General features: G+C 40.1%; 1 protein-coding gene and 1 non-coding gene across 4 annotated transcripts in view; one reads left to right on the forward strand and one right to left on the reverse strand.

Annotated features, from left to right (window-relative positions):
• SMG7 (SMG7 nonsense mediated mRNA decay factor) overlaps nucleotides 1–14208 on the forward strand; it is a 69050-nt gene that overhangs the window by 42443 nt on the left and 12399 nt on the right. For all 3 annotated transcript variants that reach the window (XM_066361700.1, XM_066361702.1, XM_066361703.1), the window contains 9 exons: nucleotides 867–1038; nucleotides 2567–2638; nucleotides 3648–3798; nucleotides 4179–4314; nucleotides 8634–8796; nucleotides 9145–9301; nucleotides 10101–10171; nucleotides 11323–11383; nucleotides 13308–13427. In XM_066361700.1, coding sequence (XP_066217797.1) covers nucleotides 867–1038; nucleotides 2567–2638; nucleotides 3648–3798; nucleotides 4179–4314; nucleotides 8634–8796; nucleotides 9145–9301; nucleotides 10101–10171; nucleotides 11323–11383; nucleotides 13308–13427 — 1103 coding nt within the window. The remainder of the gene's footprint in view (nucleotides 1–866; nucleotides 1039–2566; nucleotides 2639–3647; nucleotides 3799–4178; nucleotides 4315–8633; nucleotides 8797–9144; nucleotides 9302–10100; nucleotides 10172–11322; nucleotides 11384–13307; nucleotides 13428–14208) is intronic.
• LOC136396027 (small nucleolar RNA SNORA57) lies at nucleotides 3304–3454 on the reverse strand. Its single transcript, XR_010749460.1, has one exon. It is a non-coding gene; the product is annotated as a small nucleolar RNA SNORA57 (small nucleolar RNA).

Consider the following 14208-nt stretch of genomic DNA (forward strand, 5'->3'; position numbering starts at 1 on the left):
TCTCATTTTGCTGTGTGCTCTTTAAGGACGTAGATTTTCTTATTCATCTCTGTACCTCTTGCTTATCATGGTTGCTGATACATTAGCCAAATATTTGAATGAATAATATTTGTTTAAGTTAATATTTGAATGAATGAGAATAGGATGAACTGTGTGGAATCAAGAATGAAAATTCAGTGAGAAAAGTGGAAGGAGAAAAGGCTTTGAATAAAGGAGACTGAAAAGGAATGATTGGCAAGATAAATAAAACCAAAACAATCTCAGCGATAGTCATAAGACTAAGTTCTGTTAAACTGGTTCGCTGAACCCAACAAAAAATTAGGTATTGGTTTTGCCGAACTGGTGCAAAGTGTCTGAATCCCACAATTGGTTATATGTCAATTATATCTCAATAAAGTTGGGGGGGGGGAAAAGACCAGTTGTGTTAAGTGCGGCAAAGAGATCCAGCAAGATGATAACTGGAAAATGGCCATTGTACAATCAGCTATCCTATTGATAACAGTTTTGGTAGAGCCGTGGTGGCCGGTGGGATGGGAAGAGGGGAAGAGGTTGTGTGGGAGCCAGATTATATTGGATTAAGGAGCAAATAGGAATTCAGAAAGCAGGTATGGCACATGTGGACTCTTGAAGAAGTTTGGCTATAGTCTTTTTTTAAAATGCTGCTGTTTCTTTTAGACATAGCCTAGATTGCTTTAATATTGAGAATTGAGGAGATATGGTTTGTAATACTGGTACTGATTATCATGTGAATGATGTCTTCAGTATGTGGTATTAGCTACATGTTATAGTACAGAGAAGCTTTACTGTAGAGCACTTCTGACTTATCAATTCTGACTTATACTAAATCTTGCTATGTTTCCTTTTAGTTATTACAAGAACTGTGTACAGTGTTTAATGTGGATTTACCATGCCGTGTGAAGTCTTCCCAGTTGGGAATTATCAGCCATAAACAGACGCACACCAGCGCCATAGTGAAGCCACAGTCTAGCTCCTGTTCCTATATCTGCCAGCACTGCCTCGTTCACCTTGGAGACATTGGTGAGCCTTTGTTGTGAAGGAATTGATAATCCAGTTATCCTTTTCTTTGGTGTAGTCACAGAAGGAAACTCGATTTTCCTTTAACCTGAGCACAAACACACAATTTAGATTGTCCTAAGAGGAAACCATAAACTATATTTTAAGGAACCTGGGTTTTTCTCAGTGTTTTGGGATTGGCAGAGGATCTTGAAGGAAGTAACTTTCATATTAGGATTTAAATTTTATTCAGATTTGTGCAGATGTAGGCAAATAATAAACAACAAAAATTAATGAAAGCTAAGCTTTTCGAAGTAGTGCCATGATATTTTCTAAATTAAGTCTGTAATCCTGGAATGGTGGGGTTTACAAGTCCCTCCTCCTGAAGCTAGATGGCCTTCTTTCCTTCCTGCCAGTGCACTCAAAGCTCATTTGGTTTCCTTTTTACACTGCATTTGTATGTCCATTTTATATATTTTATCTGGGAATGCTATGTAACTTATTTCTTGTTCATTCCTTTAAGTTGACCTAAAAAAAGTTGTAAAACAAATTAACTATAGGATTATGTTTTGCTGTCCTCAAATGACAAGGAATGGAGAGCATGACTGCTTTAAGTTTAAAGATTTTAGCTTTCATGATGTCATCAATCAGGCGTCAGGAACCTTTTTGGCTGAGAGAGCCATAAACGCCACATATTTTAAAATGTAATTCCGTGAGAGCCATACAACGACCCGTGTACGTTATGCATTATCCAGTAAAAATTTGGTGTTGTCCCGGAGGACAGCTGTGATTGGCTCCAGCCACCCGCAACCATGAACATGAGCGGTAGAAAATGAATGGATTGTAATACATGAGAATGTTTTATATTTTTAACGTTATTATTTTTTTTAATTAAAGATTTGTCTGCAAGCCAGATGCAGCCATCAAAAGAGCCACATCTGGCTCGCGAGCCATAGGTTCCCGACTCCTGTCATAAATCATTGGGTCCATGTGGGGTCACTTCAGAGTAAGCACCAGGTTCTGCAGGGAGGTTCAGGGCCTAGTGTCTTCAGGTGGTTTTGCTTTCTGTGTATTCTTCACACACATACTTAATATTGCAGTAGGGGTGAAGCCTATTTTAGAATCACTTTATAAGATATTGAAGAAATACATACTTTTCAGATCATATTGTATAGTGTTTTTTGTTTTGTTTTGTTTTTAAGTGCCATATAACTCACCCCTTGTTGGCCGGCTCCAGGTCACCAGCATAGTCCGTAGTGGGAGCTGGTGATGCATGACCCTGGAGGACCTGAGAGTGGGGGCTAGGTAAGCTCTGCCATTGGTTACTCATGTGTCCCGGACAGGGACGGCCAGGTGGACACTGCACACATAATCCATAATCCTATAGTTAATTTGTTTTATTTTGTTTTAAAGTTTCTGTGTTTAATGCTCTTAACTTAATTTTAATGAGTTTGTTATCTTTAGAATTTAAATCTAGAGCTGTTTTAGAAATATTGCCCTAGTTGTTGCTTAATTTTGTTTTTAAACTAAATTTTCTTCTTCCTCCTCTCAGCTCGATACAGAAACCAGACCAGCCAGGCAGAGTCCTACTATAGGCATGCTGCTCAGCTTGTCCCCTCTAATGGTAAGTGGGCTTCTCAGGTCAGCATGTGGGTGATGGCACTTCATTTTCTACCGCAGTGTGGAAAATTACCAAAGTTTTGTCTTTCAAGTTTTATGAATTTTGATAGTCATACTTTTCCTTTTACCTGTATATTCTATATAACTAGAATTGAAATTTAAAAAGTAACTTGTCATGAAAGCAGTATAAGTAGAATATCTCCTAATGTGATCTAAAATTGTTTCAACAACTCTGGCTTCCTTAATTACTTACAGAGTAATTTTCTTTTTCATACCACCATTTCTGTCCTAGAAAAATGGCCTCTTACTACCTAAAAGGTAGTGCATTTGTCTTTTGTTGGCCCGGAAATAGGTGGTAGCAGTGATTCTTGAAGTAGAGAAATTATAAGAGATGTTTGGCAATAGAAGTCATTCTTGGTAAGCCATGTTGAAATTACTCTAGATTGTGAAAGGAGCCCCTTGGAAGGGTCTCCCGCAGGGACAGCAATTGGCACACTGTTTCATGGCATCTGTGGCTGCTCTCTCAGTGCGGGGGCAGACCTGGGTAGTAGTAGTAGTAGAGACTGGCTCACAAAGCCAAAAAATACTTACCTAGCCCTTTTGGAAGTCTTATTTGAACTTAACAGTGGTCCCTGCCAGAATTATGCGGCTTTTTTTTTTTTTCTTCCCCCGTGTCCCGGCGCCTGAGGATAGAGCTGGCAGATGGAAACCATAGGCACCGAAGGCATGACACCGAGGGGCCGGAGCCCACTGCTCTGCCTCCGAACATCATTACGGGGACTGGGACCGCACGCCCAACCCTCCCGCCAAGAAGAGGAGGCTTTATGCGGCTTTTTAATCAAAACATTTTATGTGCTGTTACAGAAGTGTGTTGTTTGACATTATGTCCATTTGTAAAGAGGTAGCCATGACATTGACTCTATAAAGGTTTAAAGAAAAATTGATGATCTGTATTCTGATAACAAGACTTTGTGCATCTTTAGTTACTTTACACTCTTCACTTTCTCCTCTAGGTCAGCCTTATAATCAGTTGGCTATCTTAGCTTCTTCCAAGGGAGACCATCTGACCACGATTTTCTACTACTGCAGAAGCATTGCTGTGAAGTTCCCTTTCCCAGCTGCCTCCACCAATCTACAGAAAGCACTTTCTAAAGCACTGGAAAGGTAGGGCTGGCTTTCCAAGAGGACTTCGTGTAACCTGAGGGGTAAACTTTTCACCTCTCAAATTTTGAGCATACAAAAAATAATGGCCAGTTTCCTATGCTTCTTTTATATTTGCCTAGTTTATGAACAGTACTAAATAATAGTTTTGCATGTAGATGTCACTGAGTTTTGACCACTTGGCAGTTGGTGTGTTCCAGTAGAGGAGTATAGGCGGATGAATTCCTGGCTTACTTTGAGGGTGTTGCAGTTGAAAAGTCAGCCAGATGCCAGATCTTCTCCAGGTGCTCAAATAATATGTTTTCTGTGAGCTGAAGCCTCTTCTTAGAGGTTTTTAACCATTTTGCTGCTTACAATTCATGGAAGTTTTTCTTTCCTTTCAGCCGGGATGAGGTGAAAACCAAATGGGGTGTTTCTGACTTCATCAAGGCCTTTATTAAATTCCACGGTCATGTGTACCTGAGTAAGAGCTTGGAAAAGTTGAGTCCTCTTCGAGAAAAATTGGAAGAACAGTTTAAGGTTAGATTTCAAAAACCGAGAAATTATTGTCTTGTTTAAATAAGGAATCCTAAGATTCAGAGGAAGATGACTCCTCTGAATCGTCTTTATGCCATTACTTAATTGAGCTGTTGGTAAAAATTAACTTTGAAATTAAATTTGAAATTGTTGCATAAAGCATCCCCTTAATTTAAACTAGGATGCCGTCTGTATATAGAAATACAGCAACAACGGGCAAGAAGCTGCCATTTGGCAAAAGTATTAAAGTGGGAAGAAAGGACTCCTCCTTTCTCAGAACGAGTGCGTTTCTCAGTTTGGAAAGTACTGCTTTTGATGGGTTAGATAATTTTAGATATGGTTTTGTTACCTACTTTATAAATATTGCTATTTTGCAAATCAAGCTAATTTTTCTAGTTGTACTTTGATTCATCAGGATTTGAGGTAGTTTGAAGGAAAGGAATGAGAAATTTCATTCAACAGGAATATATTTTACTAGTTTATATAATGAGATAAGATTATATAACCTTTGTTTTATTTATATATGAAAATGATCTTATATTAGTATATTAAATTAGCAGTTTAAGTGTAGTATATGTAAAATATGGGAGGAGTAAAAATTATTAACTTTATTTTTAATATGTTGACTCAAATTTTGTATATCTCACTGTTTTAGGCATTGGGATCGATAGTAAACAACGTTCTCAAAGAACATTTTTTATTTCTTGGTTACTTCTGGGTATCTGTACACTTGGGGATTTGTTCATAACTGCTTTACAGTTTTATAAATATCAAAAGTCTCACATTCCAGAGATTGTAGAACTTAGACAGTTAAGAGACATAAATTAGCCAAATACAGTCGATGTGAAATAGTTTTTACAGATAATCATTTTTTAGTTGATGCCTTTTTTGTGTAAGAGATTATATTAAATAACTGTAATAGAAATAGTTTGTTTTAAAGTAAGCTTCCAAAAATAGAGTCCCCTGCTGTTTTCTGCTTCTCTTAGTGGCCTGTGTGAAATTAGTCCATGATTGTAGAGTTGGGTGCAAGAAAGCAACAACTTACTTTGTAATACCTTAGGCTGTTCAGCCTGGAAAGAAAAAACAAGTCCAAGTAGCTTCATTATAAGTTTTCAAATATGTGAAGGATTATTTAAGATAACATATCTTCGTCTTTCCTGAAGATTCGACGTCAAAATCTAATTTTAAAATTCAAGTAGCAGTATGTAGGGCAGGGGTCCCCAAACTATGGCCCGTGGGCCGTATGCGGCCCCCTGAGGCCATTTATCCGGCCCCCACCGCACTTCCGGAAGGGGCACCTCTTTCATTGGTGGTCAGTGAGAGGAGCATAGTCCCCATTGAAATACTGGTCAGTTTGTTGATTTAAATTTACTTGTTCTTTATTTTAAATATTGTATTTGTTCCCGTTTTATTTTTTTACTTTAAAATAAGATATGTGCAGTGTGCATAGGGATTTGTTCATAATTTTTTTTATAGTCCGGCCCTCCAATGGTCTGAGTGACAGTGAACTGGCTCCCTGTGTAAAAAGTTTGGGGACCCCTGATGTAGGGTATAGCTGAGGATTCTCTCTTTTGAGAACTTAAAAGTCACATTGGCAGCCGTCTTTGTTCTTAGGTGTAGTCCTGTTAAACATCAGGGGATTGGGCCAGATAACCTCTTACGATTGTTTCCAGCTCACTGGTTCTGTGAAAAATACACTCCCTAAATCAGAAGGATGGGGAACCCTCCTTAAGGAGGTGTTCTCTAAGTTAATTCTGTTCTGGAGTTTAGTCAGTTTGGCATTTGCTTCAACCTCAAACACTAATATTCTCTTCAGATATATATTTCTCTAGGTGAAATTTCGGTGGGTGTATGTGGGCAATTGCTAAAAGAAATTGAAGTTATCATTCCTATATTCTAAAGATAAATGCAGTGTGAGGTAGATCTATTTTAAACCTTACCCAGTACAGAAATATCAGAAGAATATTGTTGGATTGAAATTTTTGCATAGTGAGTAAATGTTCAAAAGTAATTCTAAGGTATTAATAGATGATTAGTGTAAACTTCAGTGTGGTAGCAATCTTTCGCTGCTAAGCAGAAACGTTTACCAAGTTGAGGTTCATTGAAGGATTAAGGCTTGAGATTTAGGGACTGAAATGCAAGGCGTTTTGTATCTGTTAGATGTGTTTTGCTTGTCAGTCGTGTTTAGTTCAGCATTTTCCTCAACCACTGTTGAAAGTGCCTTTCAGTAACAATATGTCCATTCCAGGGGAGGCTCTGCTTACTACAATACTATCTAAGTTTTATGAAATTACAATTGAATAATTACACGTGTACTTCCAAATGTATGAGTTATTCCTTCACTAAGTATGTGTGTGCCTAATGTGTGCATTGCACTTTCCAGGCTCTTGGAGATAATAAGGGAGGGAACAAGACAGTCTGTGCCTTCATGAATTTCACTTACGTTGCTGGTACCAGCCTGCACCCATCTGCATTAATGCTTCTGTGCCTACACTAGAAAATCCTTTCAAGGCTGGGCGTCTGTTCTGTAGGACATTGCCTTCTAAAATAAATGCCAGTGGATTTACAGATGCAAAGCATACATTGCTGTATTATAATTGTAAGGGAAAAAAATGCTTTCTGAAAAATACAAGTGAATATTCTCATTTTATGCCACTGTTACGTTGTGTTAAATGGTCAGCTTATCTAGAAGGTTGGATGTGGGGGTGTGGAAGTAGTTATGTGGAGGAATTTTGGAGACAAGCTAGGATTTTGGGACATTTTGAAGAGAGGAAAGAAGAATGGCACCTTTGGGAAAGAAGTGAGTGTCCTGGATGTGGAGCCCGGAGTGGCAGGTGGTATGGAGGCTGGGAGACCTGGTGGAAAGAGTTGAAGCGCAGGGGGTTGTAGCTTTGCCAGTGGTGTGAGAGGTCCTGCTAACAGACTGTAGAAATCCTCTGGATATTTTCATCTATTTAGCAATGTAAAGATGGGGGGAAGTCCTAAACTAAAGGCAGCTCCAAGTTTCTGAGGTGGTAGGAGTTCTTGTCACTGCCTGTAGAATTATGAGTAAGGTTATCGCTTTCCCACCATAAGGCAGTGAATTCCCAGTGTCCACAGATTGTCCCTGGGGAGGGAGAGAGGTTGGCAATGGCTCAAGTGTAGGGTGAGGCAGTATTATCGGCTTTGCTATCAACTTCGTTAGGAACATGTGGATTAGAAGGTTGATTCAGTGGAGGCCACTGGCTGAGTGCATGGAGGTGAATTCTTCCTCACAGTGCTGGTTAGCAGGTCACCATGAACTCAGTCATCAAGTAAAGGAATGTGATGATGAAGATCATGAATATGCCTTCCTCCAAGGGGAAAATGTCAGTGTAATAATTTTTTGGAAGTGCCCAGACTGGGACAAAGCATATTCTCGCTGTATGCCTCTTTTATAAATGAATTTAAATGTGTCAAGCCTTTGAAACAGTAAATTTTATGACAAAATTTGGAAGTCATACCAAAAATTCAAAAACATGTTTTCAGTCTTTTTTTCCCTCACTGTGTGCATGTACTTTCTAGTCATTGGTCCCAATTTAATATTTTAGTATGTTATGCATTTTCATAAAACAGGTTTGTTTGTTTGTTTTTTGTATTTTTCTGAACCTGGAAACCGGGAGGCAGACAGACTCCCGCATGCACCCAACCAGGATCCACCTGGCATGCCCACCAGGGGGTGATGCTCTGCCCATCTGGGGCTTCACTCTGTTGCAACCAGAGCCATTCCGGCACCTGAGGCAGAGGCCACAGAGCCATCCTCAGCACCCGGGCAAACTGCTCCAGTGGAGCCTTGGCTGCGGGAGGGGAAAAGAAAGATAGAGAGGAAGAAGAGGGGAGGGGTGGAGAAGCAGATGAGCGCTTCTCCTGTGTGCCCTGGCCGGGAATCGAACCCGGGACTCCTGCACACCAGGCCGACGCTCTACCACTGAGCCAAGCAGCCAGGGCCTCATAAAACAGCTTTTAATGGAGGAAAGTATATGAATTTATTGATGGGTTCCAAAACTTTTTTCTCAGATCATGTTAAAACATGGCTAGTTACTCAAGGGAGAAACCTGTTAGGACAAACAGCTTGGTGGTGTCTGGGTTCATTCCTTTCGAGGCCAAGAGCCAGCATAAGAAGCATCAGACCTCATCAGACTCGGTCCATGTCCTGGAGTTAGGATCAGAGCGGATTGCTCCTGTGTCATTTTAGTGGTACCCGTGCTGCGGCTCTCAGTGCAGCCCGCCAGGTTAGAGCTTGTGCTGGAGACAGCTCCTGTTCCTGATGACAGTCTCTGCCATGTCCTCATCTTCTCTTCCAGAGGCTGCTGTTTCAGAGAGCTTTCAACTCTCAGCAGCTAGTTCATGTCACGGTCATCAACCTGTTCCAACTTCATCACCTCCGTGATTTCAGCAATGAAACGGAGCAGCATAGTTACAGCCAAGATGAGCAGCTGTGTTGGACGCAGCTGCTGGCCCTCTTCAGTGAGTATTAAATCGTTTAGCTTTTTGTTCCATCTTCTTTGGAAAGCATAATCATAGACATTTTTATCATTGTAACAAAACATTGGTGTTCTGTATGTCTTAATATTGGATCAAAGGGCCCAGACTCTATATCTATCCTTTATCTCCTGACTTCCTCTCATCAACTGTATCTGTAACCATTTTTAACATGGGAAAGAAAAATGTCTTTTTCTTTGGAAAGAAGTTATAGATGTTTAAGTGTTGAGTAAAATACGCAGAAGGCTCATAAGCTCATAGTGATGTCTTAATTTGGACTGATAGCACGGTTTCAAATATCTTATGCTTTCCGAATGCATTTTTTTCTTTAAGTGTCTTTTCTTGGCATCCTGTGCAAGTGTCCCCTCCAGAACAAGTCTCAGGAAGAATCCTACAATGCCTATCCCCTTCCTGCTGTCAAAGTCTCCATGGACTGGCTGAGGCTCAGACCCAGGATCTTCCAGGAGGCAGTGGTGGATGAAAAACAGTAGTAAGTATCTGAGAATTTCATGTTAGCTTTTGTGCTTTGTTTGATGATCATAGATATTTAGAAGCCACCTTCTGAAACACAACATTTGAACAATGGAAAACTGTATTTCCGACCCACTCTTTGGAAATTGAACTGAAGACCTCTTTGTGTGTTTTCCCTTTATTTGGTTGGATTTTCCATGTGAGGCGCAGTCACAAGGGTTTCTGAGTCTGTTTGCAGTCCCCGTCCTTGGTTGCCATCCTGGGGAAGGGGCATTTTTACATTCCAAAGTGAAACAAATTAAACCAGTTTGTTTCTTACTCAGGACAGTATGCCCTAATTTTCTGTTTAGGAATTAAAAGAGACTTTTTACTTCTTTCCAGTGCTTTCTGTACATAAGTAGTTCAATATTGTTTATACTAACACTCAATTGAGTTATATTTGTTTGATATAAGCAAAAAAGACTTAAAACCAACAATGGGTTCTACAACTGATAATGTATGTTAAAGCTCTATAAAAACATTGTTTCTCTGGTCAAAAATTTCTCAGTAAATATCAATTTCAGTGTTTAAAACTGAAAAATTATTTTCACTGTCTATTAAGTTAGGAGCCTGGGAAACAGATGCAGTAGTATTTGTCATGGAAATTTGACTTTTATCATGACATCTTTGAAAATATAATTTAGGAAGTCTTACAGTCTTGATAATTCTGAAGCAAGGGAAAAAATACATGAAGTCTAGGTAAATAACATTTTCATGACTTATTAGTGTTCTGGTTTCTCTTGTGTAAAAGTAAAGTCTGAACTACCTCTCATTCACAGCATTTGGCCCTGGCTGATTTCTCTTCTAAACAGTTTCCATCCCCATGAAGAAGATCTTTCAAGTAATAATGGTAAGGGCTACCTCAGCCTCTCCATCACTAATAGTGGGCTTTAGGCCAGAGAAACCTGGTTTTTGTTCTTACGTGTTTAATGTAAAATTTAATTTTAGGATCTCAGAAGTCATTTTGAACTCGGCACTAATTGAGTGGGTGGGAGGAGAGATGATGTTGTCCCCACTATTCCAGCACCTTATTCTCCTGTTGAGCTGCTTCTGAATAGGAATTCAGAGAGTGCAGTATTTGCAGACTCTTCATTTTCCTCATTCCTACTATTAAAAAACATCTAATATGAACAGCATTACTCTGTCAGTGTAATACTTGTTTATCATATAACATTCAGGGCATTGCAAATATTAGGAACACAAGTCATCCATAGTTCTCTCATATGGAGATACTATGTACTGTTCACATGATAGTATGTTTTCTGCAGGCCTTTTGTGTGTGAGAGTGCATATACAACCTGTATGTGTTTGGTCAAATTCAGCTTCATATTTGCTTTTTAAATTCGACATAGTATTGTTAGCATTTTCCTTTCTCATTTAAACATTTTGTAACATGATTTTTTGCTGGCTGCATAATATTCCACGCTATGGACATGCCATCATTTGTTTAATCATTGCTTATTTGCTTTAAAAATGTCCCCATTATAATAGTTCTGCGCTGAACTATCTGTAGTTGACTCCTTTCTGGTATTTTTCTTCTGCTAGATCAATTCTCCTCCAGTTTTAACTTGCAAATTACTCACCTGGGACCTTTTCAAATGCAGTTTATGATTTAGTAGGTTTGGGATAGTGCCTGAGGTGCTACATTTTTTACAAGCTCCCAGGTGATGTCATTGTTGTCATTCAATACTTTGGGATTACTGGGTCTGAGTCTATGAAATTTTAAGACTTTTAAGAAAAAAGTCATCCTATCCCCCTCCTCAGCCCTGGGTAGTAGGTGAGTATTAAGGCAAATATTAGGTGAGTAGGGCCCAGGGGTAACATGCAGAGCTTTGACAGGTAAGTTCTTTTATCAGGATTCAGACAAAGAAGAGCAGAAAACTGAATGTCATAGTTTCTGTATATGGAAGACATTTTTTTTCACTTAGTGAGCAAGTACTCTGCTGAACAGCAGTATTTTAATCAAAATGTTTACAGATCTTGATTTCTACCCTTTTCTAGCTACACCACTTCCAGAGGAGTTTGAATTACAAGGATTTTTGGCTTTGAGACCTTCTTTCAGGTGGGTGGTGTCTCTCTTTCTGGTGACTGCAGTGTTAAAATGAACGGGAATCAGGCTTGGCTAGAGGAGCTAGAAGACAAACAGAACTTTGTCTTCTGTTCCTAACAGCCACTAACAATGAAAGTTTTTGATGTAAAATGAATTTGTATGTGTTATGCCTTTAATTTCTGCATAATACCAGTACTATGTGCTTTAAAAATAGAGAGAGAAGGGAAGGAATGGAAAAGAAAATTGCTTCTTCCAGGAGATATTTATTTGCCTTTCTGCTTTCCTTGGAATCAGAGGAAAAGTCTCAAAAATGGGAACCAAACGTAAACCGTATTTCATGTTGATACACTGATAAAGCAATCTGTTTTCCAGGGTCTCTTTATCTCCTCAGAGGGACTTCGTGCTCCCTTTTTGAGCCAAAGCCTTTCATCCGTGCCCTCAATCTCATCCCTTCCAGCCTCCCAGGCACCTTGGTCCATCTGTCCATCTCTCTCTGCATTGTATTTTCGGTATCTTCATTTTTTTAACAACCAATTGCTTCTTTTTGGCCTAGTCACATTTAAGTGTGCTCCTTCATTCTGAAAACCAAAAATTCACACCCTCATCTTTCTCGGATGTAGCTCTTCATCGTCAAGCTTATTAAGAGGAGCGTGGGCTGGTCTACTGACCCTGCATCGGGTCACCCAGTTCCTCTCAGCCTGCTGCAACTCCACCGACCAGTGCGCGCTCGCCTACTCACAGCATTCTCTGGGCTCTTTATAATTGTCATCCTATTTAACTTTTTTGTGCATGAGTCTGTTGGCCCCTCCTTCTTGAAACCTTTTGCTTAGCCCTGTGACAGCGCTCTTCCCTCCTACTGAAGACTCAGCCCTGCATGTCCTTTTCTGCACGGCGTGCTGGGGACACTGGTGGTCTCCTGGCCCTTCCCTGCCCTTCCTTCCCTCCCTGCACTCTACTGAGCAGACCCCACCCTTCATCTGCAGTTTTCATCCCTTGGATACTGAGTCCAAAATTTCTAGTTTTGACTTCTTTTAGAGTTTGGACTCATATTTCTAAATATATAAATAAGCATTTTAAACTTTGACATGACCCAAAATGAGCTAGTATACGATATTTTCCTATTTGGTCAGCAAACTCACCTTTTTTAAATATTTATGTGTGCCATTATGCACCTGTGTGAACAAGATAGAAATCTGAATAATTCTTATTTCCGTTACTCTTTCTCACCAAATCTTTGTAATTCTGTATCCCAGATGGCTCAGATTCAACTCCTGCCATTTATTTCCTTAGTTCAGGCTTTTATCACCCTTCACCTGGAGTAAAAAAGCTTCCTTCTCACTTCCCTACATAGAATCCCTCTATTTGTATAGTTCATTTCTACCATGTTTCTGCATGTTTTTAAAGGATAGACCCAATGAGGCCCCGTTACTAATACACAAATAGTTGTCCAGAGGCGTACTGTCTGAAGGTTTGTTTTCCAGCCACACTCCCCACCACTGCCTGTGCATGCATACTATACATTCACTGTGCCCTCTCCTTGGAAAGCTCTGTTTTTATTCCCCTGAAACTCTGTTCATGCTGTATCTAGAACATTCCTCTTCGTCCTTCCCTTATCTGCTGTAATGACCCATGACTGGCCATGCTCTAGCTCAGGTATCAACTCCTCTGAAACCTTAGCACAGCTTCTCAGGGAACTAACCCTCCTTTTTTTTTTTTTTTTTTTTTTTTTTTTTTGTAAACTATTCTTTTATTCTTTGCCTAGTGTCTTTTCTGCATTGGATTTAAAATCTTTGGGGATATCAATTCAAACAAATGTCGATTACTTCAAGTAGTTAACCTGTATGGAAAAATCTGAAGCCATTTCAGTTAATTAGGTAAATCTGGAAAATATCTTTAGCAGTTTAGTTTTTTTATAAGTTGCTTATATCGATTCTAGGAACTTGGATTTTTCCAAAGGCCACCAGGGCATCACAGGAGACAAGGAGGGTCAGCAACGACAGATCCGGCAGCAGCGCCTGATCTCCATAGGCAAGTGGATCGCCGACAACCAGCCGAGGTACTGCTCATCAGATCCAGTGCGCACCCGCCTGCGCTTTAGTCTGTGCAGTGCTGATGAGGATCAGCTTACGACGAAATGCTGGTGACATAACAAATTATGACCCTAGTGATCATTATACTCTTAAATCTCTCTTCTCTCCATTACACTACCTATTATAGAGGAATTGGCTCTGCCTCCTTGTTTATCATGAGCTTCTGCTCTAATCTGTAAGTGTAACTAAGTTGTATGTTCATAGTTACGATGCTTTGATTGATGGGCATGGTGGTCTGTTTCAGTTAGCACGGACTAGGGTGGTGCTAGTGCTTTAGTTAACTACAAAACCCATAGTGTGGTTGATGTGGACGGGCACAGGCTTTGAGTCAGATAGGTTTGCGTTCAGTTTCCAGTTCTGCCGCTTCCTCAGACCTGTGTCCTTGGGATCCTCCCATTGATTATAACCTTTCCAGAGTCAGTCACTATTTCCAGTTATTCCTGTATTGAGGTTACTGTTATACTGTGAGCACTTGAATGGTTGTGTTTTTGAGTGAACTTACTACCTCTTAGCTGAGTTTTCACACCTTTAAAATAAGAGTTATTGCTTGACCAGGCGGTGGCGCAGTGGATAGAGCATCGGACTGGGATGCCGAGGACCCAGGTTCGAGACCCCGAGGTCACCAGCTTGAGCATAGGCTCATCTGGTTTGAGCAGAGCTCACCAGCTTGGAACCAAGGTCACTGGCTCAAGCAAGGGATTACTTGGTCTGCTGAAGGCCCACAGTCAAGGCACATACAAGAAAGCA

Source organism: Saccopteryx leptura, chromosome 2 (assembly GCF_036850995.1).
Source record: "Saccopteryx leptura isolate mSacLep1 chromosome 2, mSacLep1_pri_phased_curated, whole genome shotgun sequence".
NCBI lineage: Eukaryota > Metazoa > Chordata > Mammalia > Chiroptera > Emballonuridae > Saccopteryx > Saccopteryx leptura.